The sequence below is a fragment of the Melampsora larici-populina genome (genome assembly GCF_000204055.1).
Source record: "Melampsora larici-populina 98AG31 unplaced genomic scaffold MELLAscaffold_5, whole genome shotgun sequence".
NCBI classification, from domain to species: Eukaryota; Fungi; Basidiomycota; class Pucciniomycetes; order Pucciniales; family Melampsoraceae; genus Melampsora; species Melampsora laricis-populina.
Genome location: NW_006768769.1, coordinates 1,654,725 through 1,673,667, shown reverse-complemented (window position 1 = coordinate 1,673,667; position 18,943 = coordinate 1,654,725). Strand labels below are relative to the sequence as shown.

Below are 18,943 nucleotides of genomic sequence, written 5' to 3'. Positions count from 1 at the left end.
CCGGGTAAGGGTTCATCATTGGAAGCTGATGTAGAAGACATGGTAAATCAGTTTGATTCAAAGACAGAATGTATGAATTGTGGTACTTACCAGATGATGTGACAAAAAATACTCTAAATCGTCCCGCAGAATTGAACCCTCCTGAACAATCATTCCAAGACACCCAGTCAAAGAGATGGCAGGTAACAAAGAAAATCGTCTTGATTGTAGAGTCCGAGGTAGGCGCTTGGTTCGTTCACCTCGTGGTGCTCGAGCTTTCAGTCGGTAAAGCCTACGAGCTTGGATTGAACTCTCATCTACCAATAAACAATTCAGCACAAAGTTGAATAACAACAACATGATGATTGGTATGCTTTCTTGATGTGTGATTGTTGAGTCATGAATAGATACATCCAAGACTAAGGTTCGTTCAATTCCACCAAAACCAGTGAGGTTACACACCAGTTGTAAACCTCACTGGTTCACAAGGTGATCAGAGCTCTGCACCAGTCAGAGGTTAATCGACACTTATGGAATGTGAACTTATCCTGTTATCTTGAGGTGCATTTATTCACAACTCTAGGATCACACATCAAGAAAGGAAGCTCACCTAAGAAGACAAGGCATGCCGGATCAATTGATCCAACTTCATATACATACCGTGCTACCTCTAATTCATCTCGATTTGGGTGGACAGTCTTTGGCACCTTCAAGGTTAGACCCAGACGATCACGAACCTCACGAGCTAGAGTAGGAACCGTGATTTGAATACCTCGTTCAATTGCAAGTTGTTGTGCAATCTTGTCAAGATAAAGAGTTGGCTCTGCATCGATGGCATCTTCAATGAATTTACGGTGCTCATTTGACAAAACAGTTGGCCTGCCACGAGGATCATAGAAGTCTGGATCCGAGATGACTTGCTGAGTATCATGGAATAGATCGAGCCATCGAGTCAATGAATCGGGCGATACTGTCATTCCAAGGTCGTCATTGATTGTTTCAAGTGTATTACCGCGAAGAGCCTTGCGGATGACAATGAATTTGACATCGGGCGAGTAAAGGACAAACGGTATCGCGAGAAGGGAACCACTGTGGAAGAAGAAAGAATAAAATCAACAAACGAAAGAAGAATAATTGAGGATTGAGATTGGGACTGACCAGAAGTACTGACAAATTTGTGGAGAGTCCAAAGAGATCTGGAGAACCAGTTGGTACGAGAGATGAGAGAGGCTATAGGTGGATGATGAAGTCGATAATGAGATCGAGGTCGAGGTTGAGATAGGTCGAGGTCAATGCGATTGAGAGTTGAGACTGAGATCGGGTCCGATGGGTTATTGCCTGATAATACTGTAAAATCCAACCCTAACTCCCATCAACCGCCTAAAAAAAATTCAAAAAAAGCAACCTTATTGAGAACGGCTGTAATAACAAGTTACCAACGTCAAATCATGTACCAAGCAAAACTTGATACTTGATCACCTCTGCTGCACGCAATCAACCTTTACTTTGCAAACCATTTACAATTTCATTCCAGTCCTTGTTCTTTGTCTCTTTACCGGATTATAAAGGTGAATGTCCTCGAGTAGCGCTTATATTGAAGAATTATTTGATTCCCATTCAACTCGTCAAAATCCATATCAGATTCCTTTTGCGAATTGATCACACCAATGAATTTTGAAACCAAGATTATCAAATTCTTTTCAGCTCGAGTTGCTTCTTGATTACTTTGAAAGATGCCTATCAGACAGGCACTTCTCCTCTTCCGTGCTTTCGAGGGTTGTTGCCTCTTTTTACCCGTTGGCACTGAGGGAATCGCTCGGTTGATCTGCAAGACTCAAACAATCCAAAGGTGGTGTTGTGGTCTTGATTTGTACGTACCCAAATACCGCACCGCGTTCGAGATGAATTTGAGGGTGTTACTTTTGATACACAAGGTCGTTGTGATCTCTTTCAACTGCATTCAGACATACCCACGATGAAGATGATGCTGAATATAAACAGTATGCTGATCATATCTTGAAACTTTCACCGCCCGTGTCAGCTTTGCAAGGATTAGTGGCATGTGGAAGTGGCAAGTTTAAGCGAGATATTTATGCATCCTGCTGTCACTGAGCATACTTTGCATTTTGACTATGGATGAATTGGATGAAAAATGTGATACTAAACCAGGTCTCTGAGTTTGTGCTTCCATGAAGAGAAACCCACGTGAATGATTTCCAAGAGAGCACAAAGATACTTGTCCGTCAAGGTCTTTCAACTTTCCCAAATGCCTTTGATATATACAGAACAACTTCTTCACTGCCTATTATGATGAACATCAAATATATCGTTGTGATCATGATCATGGGGATGTTTGAACGATTCTTGTGTCATATCCTGATGTGGTAAGTGTACATAGTCCATACATACATGGTCTGAGAAGCGCAAGTTGTGGTCGCAGTCCGTGGAATGGTCGAGAAACTGCGGTTAAGGGGCTTAAGCTCCCCTACATAAACTCCGATTGTCTTAAAATTTTGTCCAAGTTTTTTTGAAGTCATCCGCTCCGGTTCACTCATCATTCCGATTCACTTCGTCAATCGCCTTCAACACTTGTTAGATATATACCCTTTTACTCTAATCTGATTCATTCACCTTTACCGAATATCGGTCTTTTCTCAACCCCATTGTCCATGTGCGAGCCTCTTCATAATTCGTTTCATTTCATTCATAACAATTGCTTCTTGACATGATAATCTGATCTGACCTTTCGCTTTTGCTTATCTTCTAAAATGGTTTTCAACGACCTATTCTACTATCCTCATTACCCCTCTAGGCTGGGGCATACCGGCACATCTACTCACGACAATCTGCTTTACTGCCTGCTTTCGTCGGGCCCTACGACCGCTTAAAACTCATTTCGAACATAGAACATCTTGAATACCCTTTATTACCCTTTCCACACAAACTATGCCTTATTCGTGTACATCGGCCTTGCGATCTGGTCGCCTTCTTCGACTCCAGGGCCTACCTCTGACACGTTCTCTTGCTTCGGCTGCACATGCCACCAAGCCATGCATCGATTCTGATAATTCCATTCCTGAGCCCTCTACGGATGGGCGCCCTGCCACGCTTCACCTCAAATCCGGTCATACCTTCACTGGTCGTTCGTTTGGTGCACCCATATCTAAATTCGGGGAAGCCGTCTTCTCAACCTCGACAACCAGGTTAGTCATTTGACACTCGGCTCTTTGCTGCCTCATGCTCATCAGTTAGACTGACTACTCTCTCTGTACGCAGTTACCCGGAATCTATGACCGATCCATCCTACCGCTCACAGATATTAGTATTCACCACACCGATGATCGGAAATTACGGTATACCAGTCAACAGACTTTCGGCTTCGCCTATGCCCGTCCCAGGCTCTCCAGACTTGTTCTTGGAGTCTGACCGCGTCCAGTGCGCTGGTGTGGTGGTGGCAGAGGTCGCCGACAAATTCTCTCACTACCAAGCCATCGAATCAATCAGTAACTGGTGCCACCGCTTTGGTGTTCCCGGTATCACCGGTGTTGACACACGCGCCATCACCTCGCTCCTTCGACAGCAAGGTACCACCCTTGCCAAGATTGCAGTAGGCGATGAGCATTCAACTGTTGTTGCACCTGATCAATTTTGGGATCCGAGCAAGGTCAACTTGGTCGCTGAAGCTTCAACCAAGACACCCTACACACTCAATCCAAGTGGCTCTGTGTCTATCGCCATGCTCGATTTTGGCGCCAAAGCCAACATCGCACGATCCCTCGTCAAAGAAGGTGCAGCAGTGACCGTCCTCCCCTGGAATACCCCCAGTTCAGCTATCATCGGCAAGTATGACGGCCTATTTTTGAGTAACGGCCCCGGAGACCCAAAACACGCCGGTGAGGCTGTACGCACCGTTCAAGAGGTTATCACATCCTCTTCAATGCCTATATTTGGTATTTGTATGGGTAAGTCTTATGCTTTCAATTTGTTTAGCTCTGGCCGTATGGCCCTATTCTCAGCACTCATACCTTGCTCTTGATCAGGTCACCAAATCATTGGCTTGGCTGCTGGCTTGGATGCCTACCGAATGCGATTCGGAAACAGAGGCCATAACCAACCTGTGTTGGCTCTTGCAGACTCCGGTTCAGTAAAAGCTGGCCGTGTTTTCATCACCTCCCAAAATCATCGTAAGTGCCAACCACGCCTTCGCTATGCATTTCCGCAGGCCACTGACTTGTGATTGGAATGATAGAATACGCCATTGAATTGCGTGACCCATTTCCAGCTGGATGGGAGCCCTTTTTCATCAAGTGAGCGATGTTCCTTCCAGTTGTGTCCCCCTGTTTTGCTCTGACCATCCCTTGTTAACCTTGCGCGTTCTAGTTGTAATGACTCTTCAGTTGAGGGCATTAAATCTACAGACGAGAGTGGCAGGAAAGTTTGGGGGTATGTGCTGCTCAATTTCTCCCAGACCACAAGAACATCTGATCTAACACATTCTTGTGATATCACAGCGTTCAGTTCCATCCCGAAGCTGCTGGTGGACCCCTTGATGTGATGGGCATGTTTGTGAGTTATTTTTCTTCATCTTCTAACTGAGTTCACACCCACTGAACGATCTTGTACATCAGGGCGATTTTGTCAAAGAATGTCGGGCGAACAAATAAAATTTCTTCCTATGCCATAGCGCATCATACCCAATCCCGGTCGTGAACGACTTCAAAATAGCAATGCCCGCCACGATTTCTCCGATCGGCAGATTTCCTTTTAGCGTTGTATTTCAATTCTCTTCCCGTTTTCTTTCACCTACACTCGTCTCATCATGGTTTTATTGCAGTTTTCCGTATACCTATGATTTCTGTGATCTATCTAGCATGTTTGACCAATTCAAAATAGCATTCTAATCTACTCTATGAGGAAGTGTGACGATAAAAATGAAGTGAATAATTTAGCTTTGCATGCCACGCTAGTGTGCTGAATCCCAGCTGGATTGATCATGTGCAGACGTGATCATCGCGTGTTTATCAGTGCCTTTCTGTCCTGACTACCTGTGCGAGAGGTTGAGCAGGAGATCTATATTGTTTCAGGCCATCAGAGCCGTTATGTCAATGAGGATGGCGAGCTAGGTCGTAATGAGTGTCCGCTTACCATCGCGGGGCCAGTGATCACTTCTGTTCGGGTTGTGCAGTCTGTTTAGCCTTTAAATTCATCGACGTTTGCCAAGACTTGAACGAGCTTCCCTTCAACTTGAGACTTTTTAAACCAAACTCGATCTTCCTAACTAAGAACCCTACTTCATCATCCTTCCACTTTAAAGGTGATCGTCTTGGTTTCTTCCCAAGCTCCTGAGCTTTCTAACGTCTGCTAGCATAGTCCACCAATCTACCCCTTCATCGCCATTGAACTCATTGATCGTTTAAATCATTTTCACTTCTCCTATATCGACCTACCAACAAGAGTAAAACTAATCAACTCGAGTGTTCAATCCAGCTACATCATTCCAAGTCTAACCAGAGGACCATCTTGTATCCTTATTCCACACTTTGGTCGGTAGTTCGTTCACACTTGATATCTGGAATCTGATTTGACCACTTGGTAAGTGCGACGGTGGTCAGATGTCTCCTTTTCTTGGCTATTGCTCTTTTCTAGTCTCCTCTACTTCTTTCTGTTTTGAGCTTGGTATAGAGATCGATGACTCTTACCTGTTCGATGGCATTCAAGTGAAGTACTTGACTATCCTCTCAAATGAAAAGTTGAACTCGAACATATCATGATTCACTTTGACATATTTTCTTATACATCTCCTCCTTCACTCATACTATCACTATAAGGGTTTTTCCCAACTTTAGCCGTTAGGCATTCTCACTGGGTTCTACATATGCACCCACCCTGACAGAACTGGCGTGAGTATGTAGAGGAGGAGGGAGATTTCCAATGTCCTTGAAAGTTTGAAGATATGATTCAATTAGTTTTGTTCCTGATAAGAAAGTGTTTTAATTTAGTGATTTTGATTGAGTTTCTGCCCAGAGAGAAGTGATTTGAGTGGGATGGAGAATGAAATTGGCAGTTTAAATTGATGGGTTTTGATTTTAATTTCTTCAGATCAAACTCGCGGACTTACAAACACATTCACCACATCCAACCCGATTCAACTCAAATACAACTCTTAACCCCTTTAACCTTAGCCATGTCGACTTCAGTACTAAGCTCTCAACCACCACCACCACCACCTACTTCATCAAATTCATCAACTCTCCTCTCATCTCATTCAAATCGACTCGATCAAAATCCCAACTCAGTTCTTCCCAACGATAATGATGATGACGATGAAGTACTATCAGAAGCTAGTTCCTCTCCATCATCTTCCCACTCTTCTTCAATCGCCGATGACAATCAACAGGATCAGGACTTTCAAGACGATGGCGAAGATCAACCAGACGATAATGCTGACTCTGATAGTTCTTCACCTGTAATCACTCCATCTGCCTCATCTCGAACTGCACGGCGTCAAAAGCTTGCCAACAAAATGGCACTTCGGCCTACCTTGGACCCTGAACTTTATGGGCTGAGAAGATCTGTAAGTGCCTTCATTACTTTTGTTATCAGTTGATCTCACACTTTGAAACTCATCTCTCCAATCTTCCTATCAACCCATCACAACTGAAGAGTCGAGCTGTACAGAAAGTGAGTTTTGCTTTACTTGATACGGCCCCGTTCCATCTATCTTCCTCACCTGTTTCGTCAAATCCTGATCTTCCGCGAGTTATTTCTTTAAAGGTATTTGACACTCCACCTGCAGATTCCGACAGTCAAGATGATGATGACATGTCTGTCCAGAAGAGATCTAGACATTCGAAATCAAAACGTGAGTGATAGCATTGCTATATCATCAGACCTCAGCTCTTGATCTGATGTATTTTCTCGATTTTTTTGAACAAACTACTTAGGGAAAGCCGCTGAACCTGCATCGGAAAGGTATGCTAATGTTGATCAAGACACGCCGGATAGTGACGACGATTACGCAGATTTCCCTGGAAAACGACCCAAGAAACGTTCAAAGTCTCGCAAGATGAAGGGTTATTCTCCAGAAGATGGTACAAATGAAGATTCAACTTTACTTCGAATTTCCACCAGGAGTGGAAAAGCAACCAACTACAACGAAGATGATCAATATCATGGTATGTTGACTGAGTCGGATGACGATACGATGCCAGCGTATGCCGACCAATCAACTCATCTCATCGAAGGTCAGTCCTTTTCTCGTTGTCCACTACCCATTCACTTCACAAATCGTTCCTTTTTGTACCATAGAGGAAGGCGATGCAATCGATGCGGTCCTGGATCATATGCGCGATGGCAAGCTGTGTTAGTGATCAAAGTTTTTTGAGAGTTCGCCGAACAGGAACTAACGCTGTCGAGGTTATTTTGATGCATATTATAGCGGATCCAACACTGAATGACCCGACCAAGCACCTCTTGTACCTGATCAAATGGCAGCGCTATAGTCACCTTCACTCGACCTGGGAGTGCTATGAGTTCGCCAAGAGCTATCGTGGTCAGTGAATAATGAAGCATGATGACCGTTCATACCTTCTCTTGTCTGATCTCAGAACGCTTTTCACAGGGTTCAAGAAGCTTGAAAACTACATCAAAAACACTTGGATGCCTGAAAACATGATCAGAACAGACCCACGATTCACCGCTGAAGATCTGGAAGCCTTCATGATAGAGCGTAACCGAACCCGAGAGCAAGTGGAAGGTTACAAAATCGTGGAACGGGTGATCGCTGAACGTGATGCCGCTCCAACTCTTGATGTGCCATATGATCACGTAGACTACCTTTGTAAATGGAAAGGTTTGAACTACGATGCGTGCACCTGGGAGGATCATGACCGAATCGTCAACAGTGCCGAGGCGGAGGTTCAGGCGTATCACACCCGTACGCAATCCAAGACTGTTCCCTATCGCTCAACTCCGATTGGAAGGACCCGACCGGCTTTCAATCCCATCAAAGAAGAGCCTAAATACATCAAGGTCGGGGGCACACTTAAAGACTTTCAGGTCACTGGTCTCAATTGGTTGGCCTATGTATGGCATAAGGGTCAGAATGGTATCTTGGCGGACGAGGTAATTAGATCTCTTCCAGCCGCGACTGCTTTAGTTTCAAAAGTTTTCTATACCCAAATTAATCCTCTGTTGTATCATAGATGGGACTCGGTAAAACAGTTCAAACCTGCGCTTTTCTTTCTTACCTTTTCCATACCATGGAACAATACGGCCCATTTTTAGTAGTCGTACCACTCTCAACTCTACCAGCATGGCAGATGCAGTGTGCTCAATGGGCACCTGACCTTAATGTGGTTGCTTATATCGGTAACAAGAGCAGTCGAAAGACTATTCGAGAGTATGAGTTTGGACCTAGTAAAAAGATTAAGTTCAATGTGCTGTTGACCACCTATGAGATCATCTTGAAAGATCGGGCAGATTTGAGCCATATCAAATGGCAGTATCTTGCCGTAGATGAGGTAATGATCATTTATATCTTGTTTACGATTGGAGTTCCAATTTTGATAATCCTGATTTGCGCTTTGACTATCTTTCAGGCTCATCGGTTGAAGAGTAGCGAATCACAACTTTATGAAGCACTCATGTCTTTCAACATTCAAGCCAAGCTATTGATCACAGGAACTCCCTTGCAGAATAACGTCAAAGGTACACCGAGCTCTGATGCATGTTTGCAGTTTCTGTTTCTGATTTTTGTCCCTTGCTCTTTTCTTTTATAGAGTTGCTTGCTTTGATGCATTTCCTACAGCCCGATAAATTTGATCTTTCTGAAGGCCATTTCGATCTAGAGGGTACGTACACGATCCCTTTAGAACTCTTATATCTTGAGCGTAGCTGATACGATCAAGCGTCCGTCATTGAACTTTTATCCAGATGAGGAGAAAGAACGCAAGATCAAAGATCTCCATACCAAATTACAATCGATCATGTTGCGTCGGCTGAAGAAAGATGTGGTGCAGAGTCTACCGACGAAAAGTGAACGAATCTTGAGAGTAGAAATGTCTGAGATGCAAATGTATTGGTACAAAGCGATTTTGACCAAGGTATGTGATGTGATGATATTATCTATAGTGAGTTGAAGATGGTGCTAATCACATTTGTTTGTGCAGAACTATGCGCTACTGGCTTCGACTGATTCACAAGTTTCGCTATTGAACGTAGCAATGGAGCTAAAGAAAGCTAGCAACCATCCATTTCTTTTTCCTGGTGCTGAACCTAAGACGGACACGAAAGAAACTACATTGAAAGGACTAGTGGTCAACAGTGGAAAGATGATTTTACTTGATAAGTTATTAACCCGACTGAAAGCGGAAGGCCATCGTGTTCTCATCTTTAGCCAAATGGTTCGCATGCTGTAAGTTCCTTTTCTAGTCAATTTGTGTACGTTGGTATAAATTTCTTACGGCTTGTTGGCGCAAACGTTTCAGTGATATCATGTCCGACTACATGTCACTTCGGGGTTATATATTTCAGCGACTTGATGGTACCGTGGCATCTGAAGAGCGACGAAAGGCCATTGGGCATTTCAACGCGCCTGATTCTCCTGACTTTGCTTTCCTGTTATCTACTCGTGCGGGAGGATTGGGAATCAATCTCGAAACGGCCGACACAGTCATCATCTTTGACAGCGATTGGAATCCGCAAAACGATTTGCAGGCAATGGCTCGTGCTCATCGAATCGGCCAAAAGAACCATGTGAACGTTTATCGACTTGTGACGAAGGACACCGTGGAAGAAGATGTTTTGGAACGTGCAAAACGTAAGATGATTCTCGAATACGCTATCATCAATCAAATGGATACTTCAGGGAAGAACGTTGGGAAGAAGGAAGCCCCTAAAACTCAACAGTTCAACAAAGAAGATCTTAGTGCGATCTTGAAGTTTGGAGCTGCCAACTTGTTCAAAAGTTCTGCCGATCAATCAAAGCTCGAGTCGATGGATTTAGATGAAATCATGACCAAGGGTGAGAACTTTGAGACAGAGACGGCTCCAACAGGTACTAGTTTGGGTGGCGAAGACTTCCTTCAACAATTCGCCGCTGTACAAGATGTAAAAGCCGATGTGACCTCATGGGATGAGATCATACCTTTATCCGAGCGTCAGCGATATGACCAGGATGGTGATGCAGCTCCTGTCAAAGCGAGTCCTGAAGGTCGTCGAAGAGCAGCTCACTCTGGCCCGAAGCTCGACTCAAAACACTTCCGCGATCTCGATGATGGTGATGAATACGATGGCGGATCTAAAGCAAGTCGAAAGAAGAAGAAGACGAACAACATTAATGCTGCACAAGATCACGACTCTGTAGATTCGAAACAAAGAAATTCACGACCTACAGAGTTAACCGTCAAACATATTCGAGACCTCATTCGCGCACTTCAACACTTTGGTGATATCCGACAACGTTACGATATGGTTGTGAAGTATGCTAAATTAGAGTCAAAGGATCGGAATACGATTTTAAACTTTGTGGATGAATTAACGGCATCTTGTGAACAAGCATTAAAGGAGAATGAAGAATCCATTGCACAGAAACGTGAAGCTGGAGAAGAAATCACACCTGCGATTCGGAATAAGGCTGTATTGGTAGAATTTCGTCAAGTAAACAATATCAATGCTGAAACGGTTGTGAATCGGATTAAGGATTTGAGAATCTTACATGATGGTATGTTTGGGTGTTTTACTCTTATCTCCCTTTGTGAAACTTACCATCAACTGACATGTTTCCTGCTTGTAGAACTATCTGCTGAGCGAGATGCCCTTAATTGGAACCATCCGGTATCTTCACTCAAGTCATCTACAACAGCAGGATGGTCGTGCGAGTGGAGTCTAGCCAAGGACAACGCTTTACTCATAGGTGTTTGGCGTCACGGTTTTGGTCGATGGGATTTGATCCGAGATGATGTAGATCTAGGCCTGTCAGATTCCATCTTTTTGGACGATGTGAAAAAAGTCAAAGGCGAAGAACCAAAACCAAAAGCGATTCCAGGTGCGGTACATTTAGGTCGTCGGGCAGACTATCTTCTTCGTGCCTTGAGGGATTATCAAGAACAGGCTGAGACGGATGAGGCAGATGGAGATAGCCCTAACCGTCCGAGCGGCCATTCTCACGAGCCCTCTGCCAGTGGTTCGCATAACCGACCATTTTCCACATCCTCAAACATTCCCAAACGAGCGCGAGCACCCTTGCCACCCAAGCCAGTCACTACCGGTCGTTTCCTCAAACTCAAAGTTCGATCACCTCAACCGCCTCCTCCCACTCGAGTTGATCCACCATCAGCTGCAAGTGGTTCAAGCTCAGATTTAACTGAAGAAGAAGATGAGGATAGCATGGATGAAGACGAGTGCAAGGAGGCTATGAGACCGGTTAAGAAAGAGCTGAAAGAATTGCGGGCTGATGAGAGCAAATCCCTTGAAAGCGGAGCCCGAGGTAAGTCTTCTTATTTACCTTTCACCACCTAAAAGATGTTAACGTTGGATTTTATAGCTGCTGTGCTCAAACGACTGCTGAAAGTGATTGGAAATCATATCCATGACTGTGTTGACAAGCTCAAGGCAGATCAATATGAGCGGGCACGGAAGCGAAGACATCTGTGGACATTTTCGGCTGAATGGTGGCCAAGACCTCCAGGCGCATCAGGCCCAACCATCCACCCAGGAAAGCTTGAGGACTTATACCTACGGTAAGCTTAAAAGTGGAGAGCTTAACAAGAACCTGGTTTGCTGACGTGTTGATCTCTGCTTTCGTTCCGGTAGGCTCATGAATCCTGAGACCAAGCAGGCCGAGGCATCGGGCTCGGTTCAGGCAACCGGATCTCAGAGCGGACCGTCTACAAGTCGAAGGCCAACGAGTCCCCCTCTCGAGAATTCACCTCATCTTTCACATAGCTCTCGACCTCCTCAATCTCGTTCGCCACCTCAAGAGGGTAAACAAAAACAAGGCTCTGAGTATGGCCAGGAACGACATCGAGGCGGAAGGCGTGATGGTCATAATGGAAGTAATGGGTTACCCAACATACCAAGATATACTAGAACAAATGGAAAGGATTCAACGGGGGCTAGGAACATGTCGCCTGGGAACGAGGGGCCGTCAAGTTGGAATGGCAATGGTGAACATCGAAATTCACATCCACCTCCTACTGCACATTACCCATACATGGCACATCCACCACATGAACATATGGCAGGTGGAGCTGGAGCACCAGGAGGGTATCATCAAGCCATGCAACAATCACCGCCACCACCTCATCCTATGCACCCATTAGCGAACGGGAATGCCAATGGTGGATACTTCCCACCGCCTCCTGGCTTCCCGATGATGCCTTATGGAACACCTTTACCATACCCACCACCTGTTCCTAATGGATATCCTATTCCTAATCACCCACAACAAGCTTATCATCAACCTCCTCCTTTACATTATCCTTCACATCCTTCATCTGGTCGTCCACAAGCTTCATCACATCGATGAGAAAGGTTAAGAAGACAGATGAAAAGAAGAAGATGAAAAAGGTTTTCATCATGTAAATCAAAAGTAGGAAACGATGACGAGAAAGGAAGAAGAGTGATTGACTGTTTTGTTGAGATCGTTATAGGTTTTGATTGGGTATTCCGAGTGTTATTTTTGTCTTTTTGGTTATTCTAGGACTTCTATTATTGAACAATCTCACCATGTGTGTGTGGTAAAATATTCCCTTTTTAAGTTCATTTGTCACTGAAAAAAAGAAACTGATATGTCTCAGTTTATATGTTCCTGCTCTACTTTTTTTCTATAAAGCTTTTTATTTATTTATTTCATTGATCATTTTCCATTGTAGTTGAAAAGTTGATTATCCTTTTTTTTTATTATCATGAGATGTTTTACCATTATATTATTGTTTCATTAAGAAATGATGAAGAGAGGGAGAAGGGAAAAAATCATTCAATGAAAAAGTTTACATTGTTATTATTTTTTTTTGGTTTTATTTGAAATTTTTTTGTGAGATTGATTTGAAAGATTGATTGACTTTTTAATTAGTCTTGATTCTTGGATTGATCCTTGTTGTTTTGTGGTTTGAAATTGTTTTGAATAATTCAAAGATTCAAAACCTTTGATTCTTATTTCAAAGTTGAATTATTTTGAGTAATCCATACAGGCTATCAAAAAAATGTACAACTTTGGGAAACACAACATATCTTAATGATTTTGTTTGATAAACAAGATTCATAAAAAGATCACAAAATGTAGCAATCTGTAGAGAAGGGGTTTGGTCCAAACTTTGCAAAAGTCACTTGATAGGTTTAAAGATCTTGTTGAATGAAATCATCTGATCACAATCACTCACTCTATGTTCCAACACTTCATTATTCTTTTAATAATTTATGATTTGGTGTAAAAGAAATATAAGGTCTACTTAATTTGTGACTGCTTCAGAGCTTTTGTTCCCTTTGGTAAGTAAATCTTGTAAATGCATTGTTTTTGTCGTTTGTTTTCTTTTTCTTGTCACTTCATGCTTGGTATAGGATTTAAAAAAGATGCTGTGGCTAATGTTGAGGTGTGTACAGTATGTTATTGTTTCATCTAAGAGGTTGAAATTGAGGATAAGGTCAAGTATCCACATGACAGGATTGAGACATGCACTGAAGGCTGAAATGACATGATGCAGCTGACTTAACTAAGTCCCTCCTTGAACTCTCTGCAATTGGGGGGGGCTTGTCTGGATGAAGCACTAGGATGAGTGATCACCCAGAGGCTGGTGGCTTCAGTCAAAGCTAATCTTTATCCTGCCCTCAAATCATGTTTGACTTGTAAATTACCTAGCACTTCACAACTCACTGTTAAAGCAGGAACTACCCCCAATGGTACAAGTCAAGGCCAAGATCTAACATCAGCTTCAACTAACACAACAGAGAGAAATCATGGTCTGCTTGGACTCCATACCCACCAAAAGAGGCATCTTGTTAATCCAGAATGGAGTGTTTGCTGACTTCACACTGTGATTTCAACTTAGGTTTCCTACTGAGGGTGTGGGTCCACTGTTGGACTTCACACTCAACACAGAGAAAAGGATACATTGATTTGCTTGCTCATGATTTGCTTCTCTTTGGTTTGAGTGTTTGAAAAGCAGACTTGATTTATCATCCAGCTTTCAAAGATGAACTCAAATAATTTCAATCCTGAACCTGAATCTTTTAACGACAAGATCTTGTAAGCATTGGATAATACTTTCTACAACTTTGTTTTCGTGAAGATGCATAACTGATGATAAGGAACAGAGTCTCTCTGTAAACACAATCCAGACATCAATTTTGCCTGGTCAAAGCTTTATTGGAGCAGTCCAGAAAGGAGTCAATTACAATTGTATCACAAGAATTTCATGATAGATGTGATTAGCAGAGTAAGCACAACAAAGCTACATCATTAGGATCAATATGTAGTGGTGCTCAAAGTAGACTGGGTTTCAAAAAAGCCAGTCGACCCAGTTGAATTTTTGGCTGTGAGCTGTCAACAAATGTCAACTTGATGCCAAAAAGCAACTGGGTCAGCTGGGTTTTCTTGAAACCGGGTCTACTTTGGCCACCACTAATCATGCTACAGTCAAACCCTTCTAAAGCTGTACCGCTCTGTGCAAAGGAAATTCTATGGCTATAGAGGGGTTTGTCATTGTTGGGGAGCATAGACATACATTCATGGCTATAAATATTGAAATTTCTCCAAAGACACAAAAGATGTGGCTGTAGAGAGACCATCCCTCCACAGCTATTGGAAATATGGCTCTATATGGGTTGGGCTCTCAGCTGATAAAAAATTAACTTGCTGTCCATCCTCACAGTTTCTTACATTTTTGGTACAATGGTGATAAGAGGTTAAGAACCTTATATATTTTTGAATGCACATGGTTCATTTTATTTGTTAACCTTGTATCTTTCAAATGTGGAATTATACTTTATCTATATTCCTATCAAGACTGGTTCATGGAACTAAGTCCTAAGTTGTGCCTTGATTAAGACTTGACAGGATATCAAAATTTTCAGTATTTGCTCTGCTAAGTAGTTTATCAGAAGAATCTTTGAATGTATGACTACATTACAACAGTTTTGTCATTTATACTAAGGAAAGAAGTGATAGCGCCTAGAGGGCTGAATTTTGAGGATTCATACCTACTGGCCATTTTTCTATGGATTTACATTGAAAAAATTGTTTTTTTCAAGTTTTAGATATGGGTTACTGTGAAAGCTATGGGATTCTAACAAAATTTGGCCCCACTCAACGTGGGGGATTGGGGGAAACAAAAAAATCATGGCTACAGGTTAAGGCTTCATAGAGGTACAGCTTGAGAGGGGTTTGACTGTACTCATGTTTTCTTCTTGGAAACGACTCGGGCCACACTCATCTTTGCTACGGCCACACTTCACGTGACTTGGCTACACATACTACATACATGTATTTACTAGCCTTCAAATTCACATTCCAGATCAATGATTCAGGGAGAACCAACACAGCCATTACCACCACCACCATCTCTAAAACATTTATTGGACATACGGTGAACGCTTGACATGATTATTTCATGGAAGCTGAAATGCTTGAATAACAATTACAAACTCTTGAAGAATCTAATCCGGAAGTTCATCAGCGTAATAATGCTGGATTATGCTCACAATCGCCATCGACTTAAATTGCAGGAGTCTGCAAATCGACCCCAAGCTTGATTTTTACTGTTTACCAACTACTTACTCAAGATATGAACTTGTGTTTCACTATGTAAGCTTAACAAAGCCCCTCACAAGCGCGTTCGCCGCGCCCTCAAAGAGGCCTCCGTGAACATGTGCAATTAAAAACAATCATATGATCACTTTGATCCAGTCTAAATCTTTAAAGTCTTCTATTCCTGAGAAATCCTTGGGTGATGTGAAAAACTCAGCAAACTAATTGGTGGTCTTGACTAAGCGTTTGATTCCCTGCCTCACTCCCATACCATCCAACTCAAATTGACTTTCCAATAACCTTCCTCGAGGTCTCTTGTTACCTACTGTCTCGCATCACGGAAACAATTCATTGTAACCAACTCGATATACAATGCATTGAGCGATCATGATCAAACCTGATCAAACATGACTGTTCAACGATTACATTTAAATCATCCCTTTTCCACCTCACTCTTCCCGCTCGTTTCCCAATCCTTTGATTATCAAAGAAAAAAATATGCACAGTTACATGTAGTGTGGTTAATACTAAAATTCTAATACGGAATACTTGTATGTATGTGTAGCCAAGTCACGTGAAGTGTGGCCGTAGCAAAGATGAGTGTGGCCCGAGTCGTTTCCTTTCTTCTTTTATCAAGAGATGTGACAAGCCATATTGAATAAATGGATACAACAACAATAAATGTGTTCATTAAACACCGGTGTCATTAAATTCGTCCTCGATATTACCCCCCGTTCAAGACACTATATTTGTTCGGAAAATGTATTGTCAGCGATGCTATTATTTATTGCATCAGGAACGACCAATTGAAACAGAAAAGCATGACTCACCATTATAAAAATTTAACACCGCCCACACATCAGGTTGGAGGAGGCATCATCATTTTCTCTGTGATTTCGGGTACCAGGTCCTGGTTTTTATCCAGACTATCACGCCTGGCGAATCCTTTGTGACCAGCATCAAGAGAGGATTCCAATTCCATCAAATTGGGATGGGGTGCAGCCATTACTGCACTGCTCAAAATAGAGAGTGTCATGAAGATGGCCACAAATTTTGAGCACGAAGATTGAACTTGCATCTTAATCTGTTGGAGAAAAATTCAATCCTCAGTTTCTTAAAATCTTTGAGCAGAGCGAAGAAATAAAACATCGCAAGTTCCACTCACAGTAAGAGTATAAAATTCCCTAAATATAGGCCGAACAAGAAAGAAATAGGTTAATCAAGGTTTCTCAGAAACACAAGGAAGCGTAGACGTTGAGCTTGAAGATATCAAATCTTTCCAATTACGAATGGAGCAAGTAATGGGGAGAATTCCTGACGCCGTCTAGAATCGTAGTGAAGTGCAGGTATATGTAGCTTTCATGCGATGTGGCGACATGATTATCATCCGGGGTAGCCATCCCCGCAAATGCATCATAACGCCCGGAAGCTCAAGTTGCATTTTCGCTTTGATGAATCACCGAGATGACATCGGTTTCACCTCGGTCGCAACATTTCGGTATCCTGATTAGAGATGACAAAAATTGATTTCGAACTACCCGGCACCAGCTTTGTTTAGCTTTTTCGCTCAAGGCTTTTATGCAATTACCAGAGTTGCCATGGTTCGAGGGGTTTTCGTGAAAGGTTAATGACATCATCGATGTGACGAAAGGCCCCAGTTGTGATCCCTCTCTACTGTGGGATGCCCTCAAGTTTGGGGTGAAGCGTCTAGCAATGGATCGAGTTCATTTCCTATACACTACGGTCCAAACTTGGAGGGCAAATTATATGTGTTCAGAACATGCCCAATTTTACAAATTGGGATCCATTGGGCAGCGGGCTTGCAAGCCAGTGACAAATGTGGTTTGTAATCCTTTTGCAAATTTTGAAGTTTTGTAGAATATATGTATAGCCAATGTGCTTGGATTGTGAATTGAAAACATATAGTCTGCTGGTATCTCAATACCTCATCAGAACATAAATTAACCACAACATAAACTGAATGTGCCCATACACTACCTTGGATTGGGGATGAGTCAATGAACTATCACCTTCAGCATTAAAGTGGTCCCTGGACGGGAACATGGGTTCTAGGGACCAGATTCCCCTTTTATTACAGCCATTCCTTGATTGGTTGCTTCACTTACAACCTTTTTGAAACTTGTTTAAAATTTTCAACAAATTTTACATTTTATTTCTTTTGTAACCAGCTGCTCTTGGGTCTTGGATACCTCCTACAGTGTTTGAATGTTCTGTGGGAGTGTTGTAGTGCCACAACAAGGGCTTATAGCAATGAATTATGAAAATGTATGAGTGGCTTGGAATGAGGTTCTTGTTAATGACAAAAACCTGATAATATATGTGCTAGTAGTTAGATGGAACAGACTCCTCAATCCTGTCTCAAAAATTGGACTGACCTGTGTTCAGTTATAGTGAGTATGAAGCAGAAGCAGATAGTACAAGTTATGAGCTTGTTTGATCTATGGATAAATTTTCTCTTCCCAAAGATGATATATTTACCTGATAATATATGTGCTAGTACTAGTAGTTAGATGGAGCAGACTCCTCAATCCTGTCTCAAGGATGGGACTGACCTACACAACAAGATATAGAATGATGAAAAGAAACATGAATATAAGTGACTTGAAAAAGACAATATAAGCCGGTTTGGTAAGTACCTGTGTTCAGTAATAGTGAGTATGAAGTAGACAAAGATAGTACGAGTCATGAGCTTGTTTGATCTATGGATAAATCTAGTGCATTTACCAGGTTAGAATCAGAATACAAAAACATACGAGATAACAGAAAATGAAATGACCACATACTTTCTCTTCCCAAAGATTGGGGAAAGAGAAAGATTACAAATCTTGCGAGCGAGCTCTATAAGTGAAAGAAAAAATTAAATGCAATAATATGAAAGCCAAGACAATGAAACCTAAATCCTCCTCATATTCAACTACACTAACTCTCTTCCTCTTGGTGTTCAACTACTTCAACTTTGCTTAGCGTCACTTTCATCTGTAATCTTGTCACTTTCATGAGAATAACTGTAAACTTCAATTAATGGGTTATGTAATAGCTCTGAGTCGATTGAACACCAACAAATTATCTATCTTAGCCCCAATACTACCTAAGATTTCTGTAGAGCATTAGCCTTATAGCTGTTACAGTGATGTTACCAAGAAGTACAACAGATCACAAGTCAGATAAACTCAAACCTCACAAAAACAGCTTGTACAG

At 42.3% G+C, this 18,943-nt stretch overlaps 2 protein-coding genes across 2 annotated transcripts; both read left to right on the top strand.

Moving 5' to 3' along the window:
- Window positions 1–2,527: 2,527 nt before the first annotated feature.
- MELLADRAFT_70999 (uncharacterized protein) lies at window positions 2,528–4,959 on the top strand (the record flags this gene model as incomplete). The annotated part of the gene is made up of 8 exons (XM_007406108.1): window positions 2,528–2,650; window positions 2,792–3,182; window positions 3,256–3,941; window positions 4,020–4,163; window positions 4,229–4,286; window positions 4,360–4,422; window positions 4,491–4,545; window positions 4,608–4,959. 7 exons carry the CDS (start codon window positions 2,926–2,928, stop codon window positions 4,641–4,643), a joined length of 1,299 nt encoding a protein of 432 aa, XP_007406170.1.
- Window positions 4,960–7,461: 2,502 nt separating this feature from the next.
- Window positions 7,462–11,661, top strand: MELLADRAFT_22404 (uncharacterized protein; the record flags this gene model as incomplete). The annotated part of the gene is made up of 11 exons (XM_007406109.1): window positions 7,462–7,531; window positions 7,601–8,103; window positions 8,184–8,501; window positions 8,580–8,688; window positions 8,760–8,831; window positions 8,914–9,083; window positions 9,150–9,394; window positions 9,468–10,702; window positions 10,775–11,248; window positions 11,339–11,467; window positions 11,525–11,661. Coding segments are annotated over 11 exons (3,462 nt in total), but the record flags the coding sequence as incomplete, so codon positions are not given.
- Between the last annotated feature and the right edge of the window lie 7,282 nt (window positions 11,662–18,943).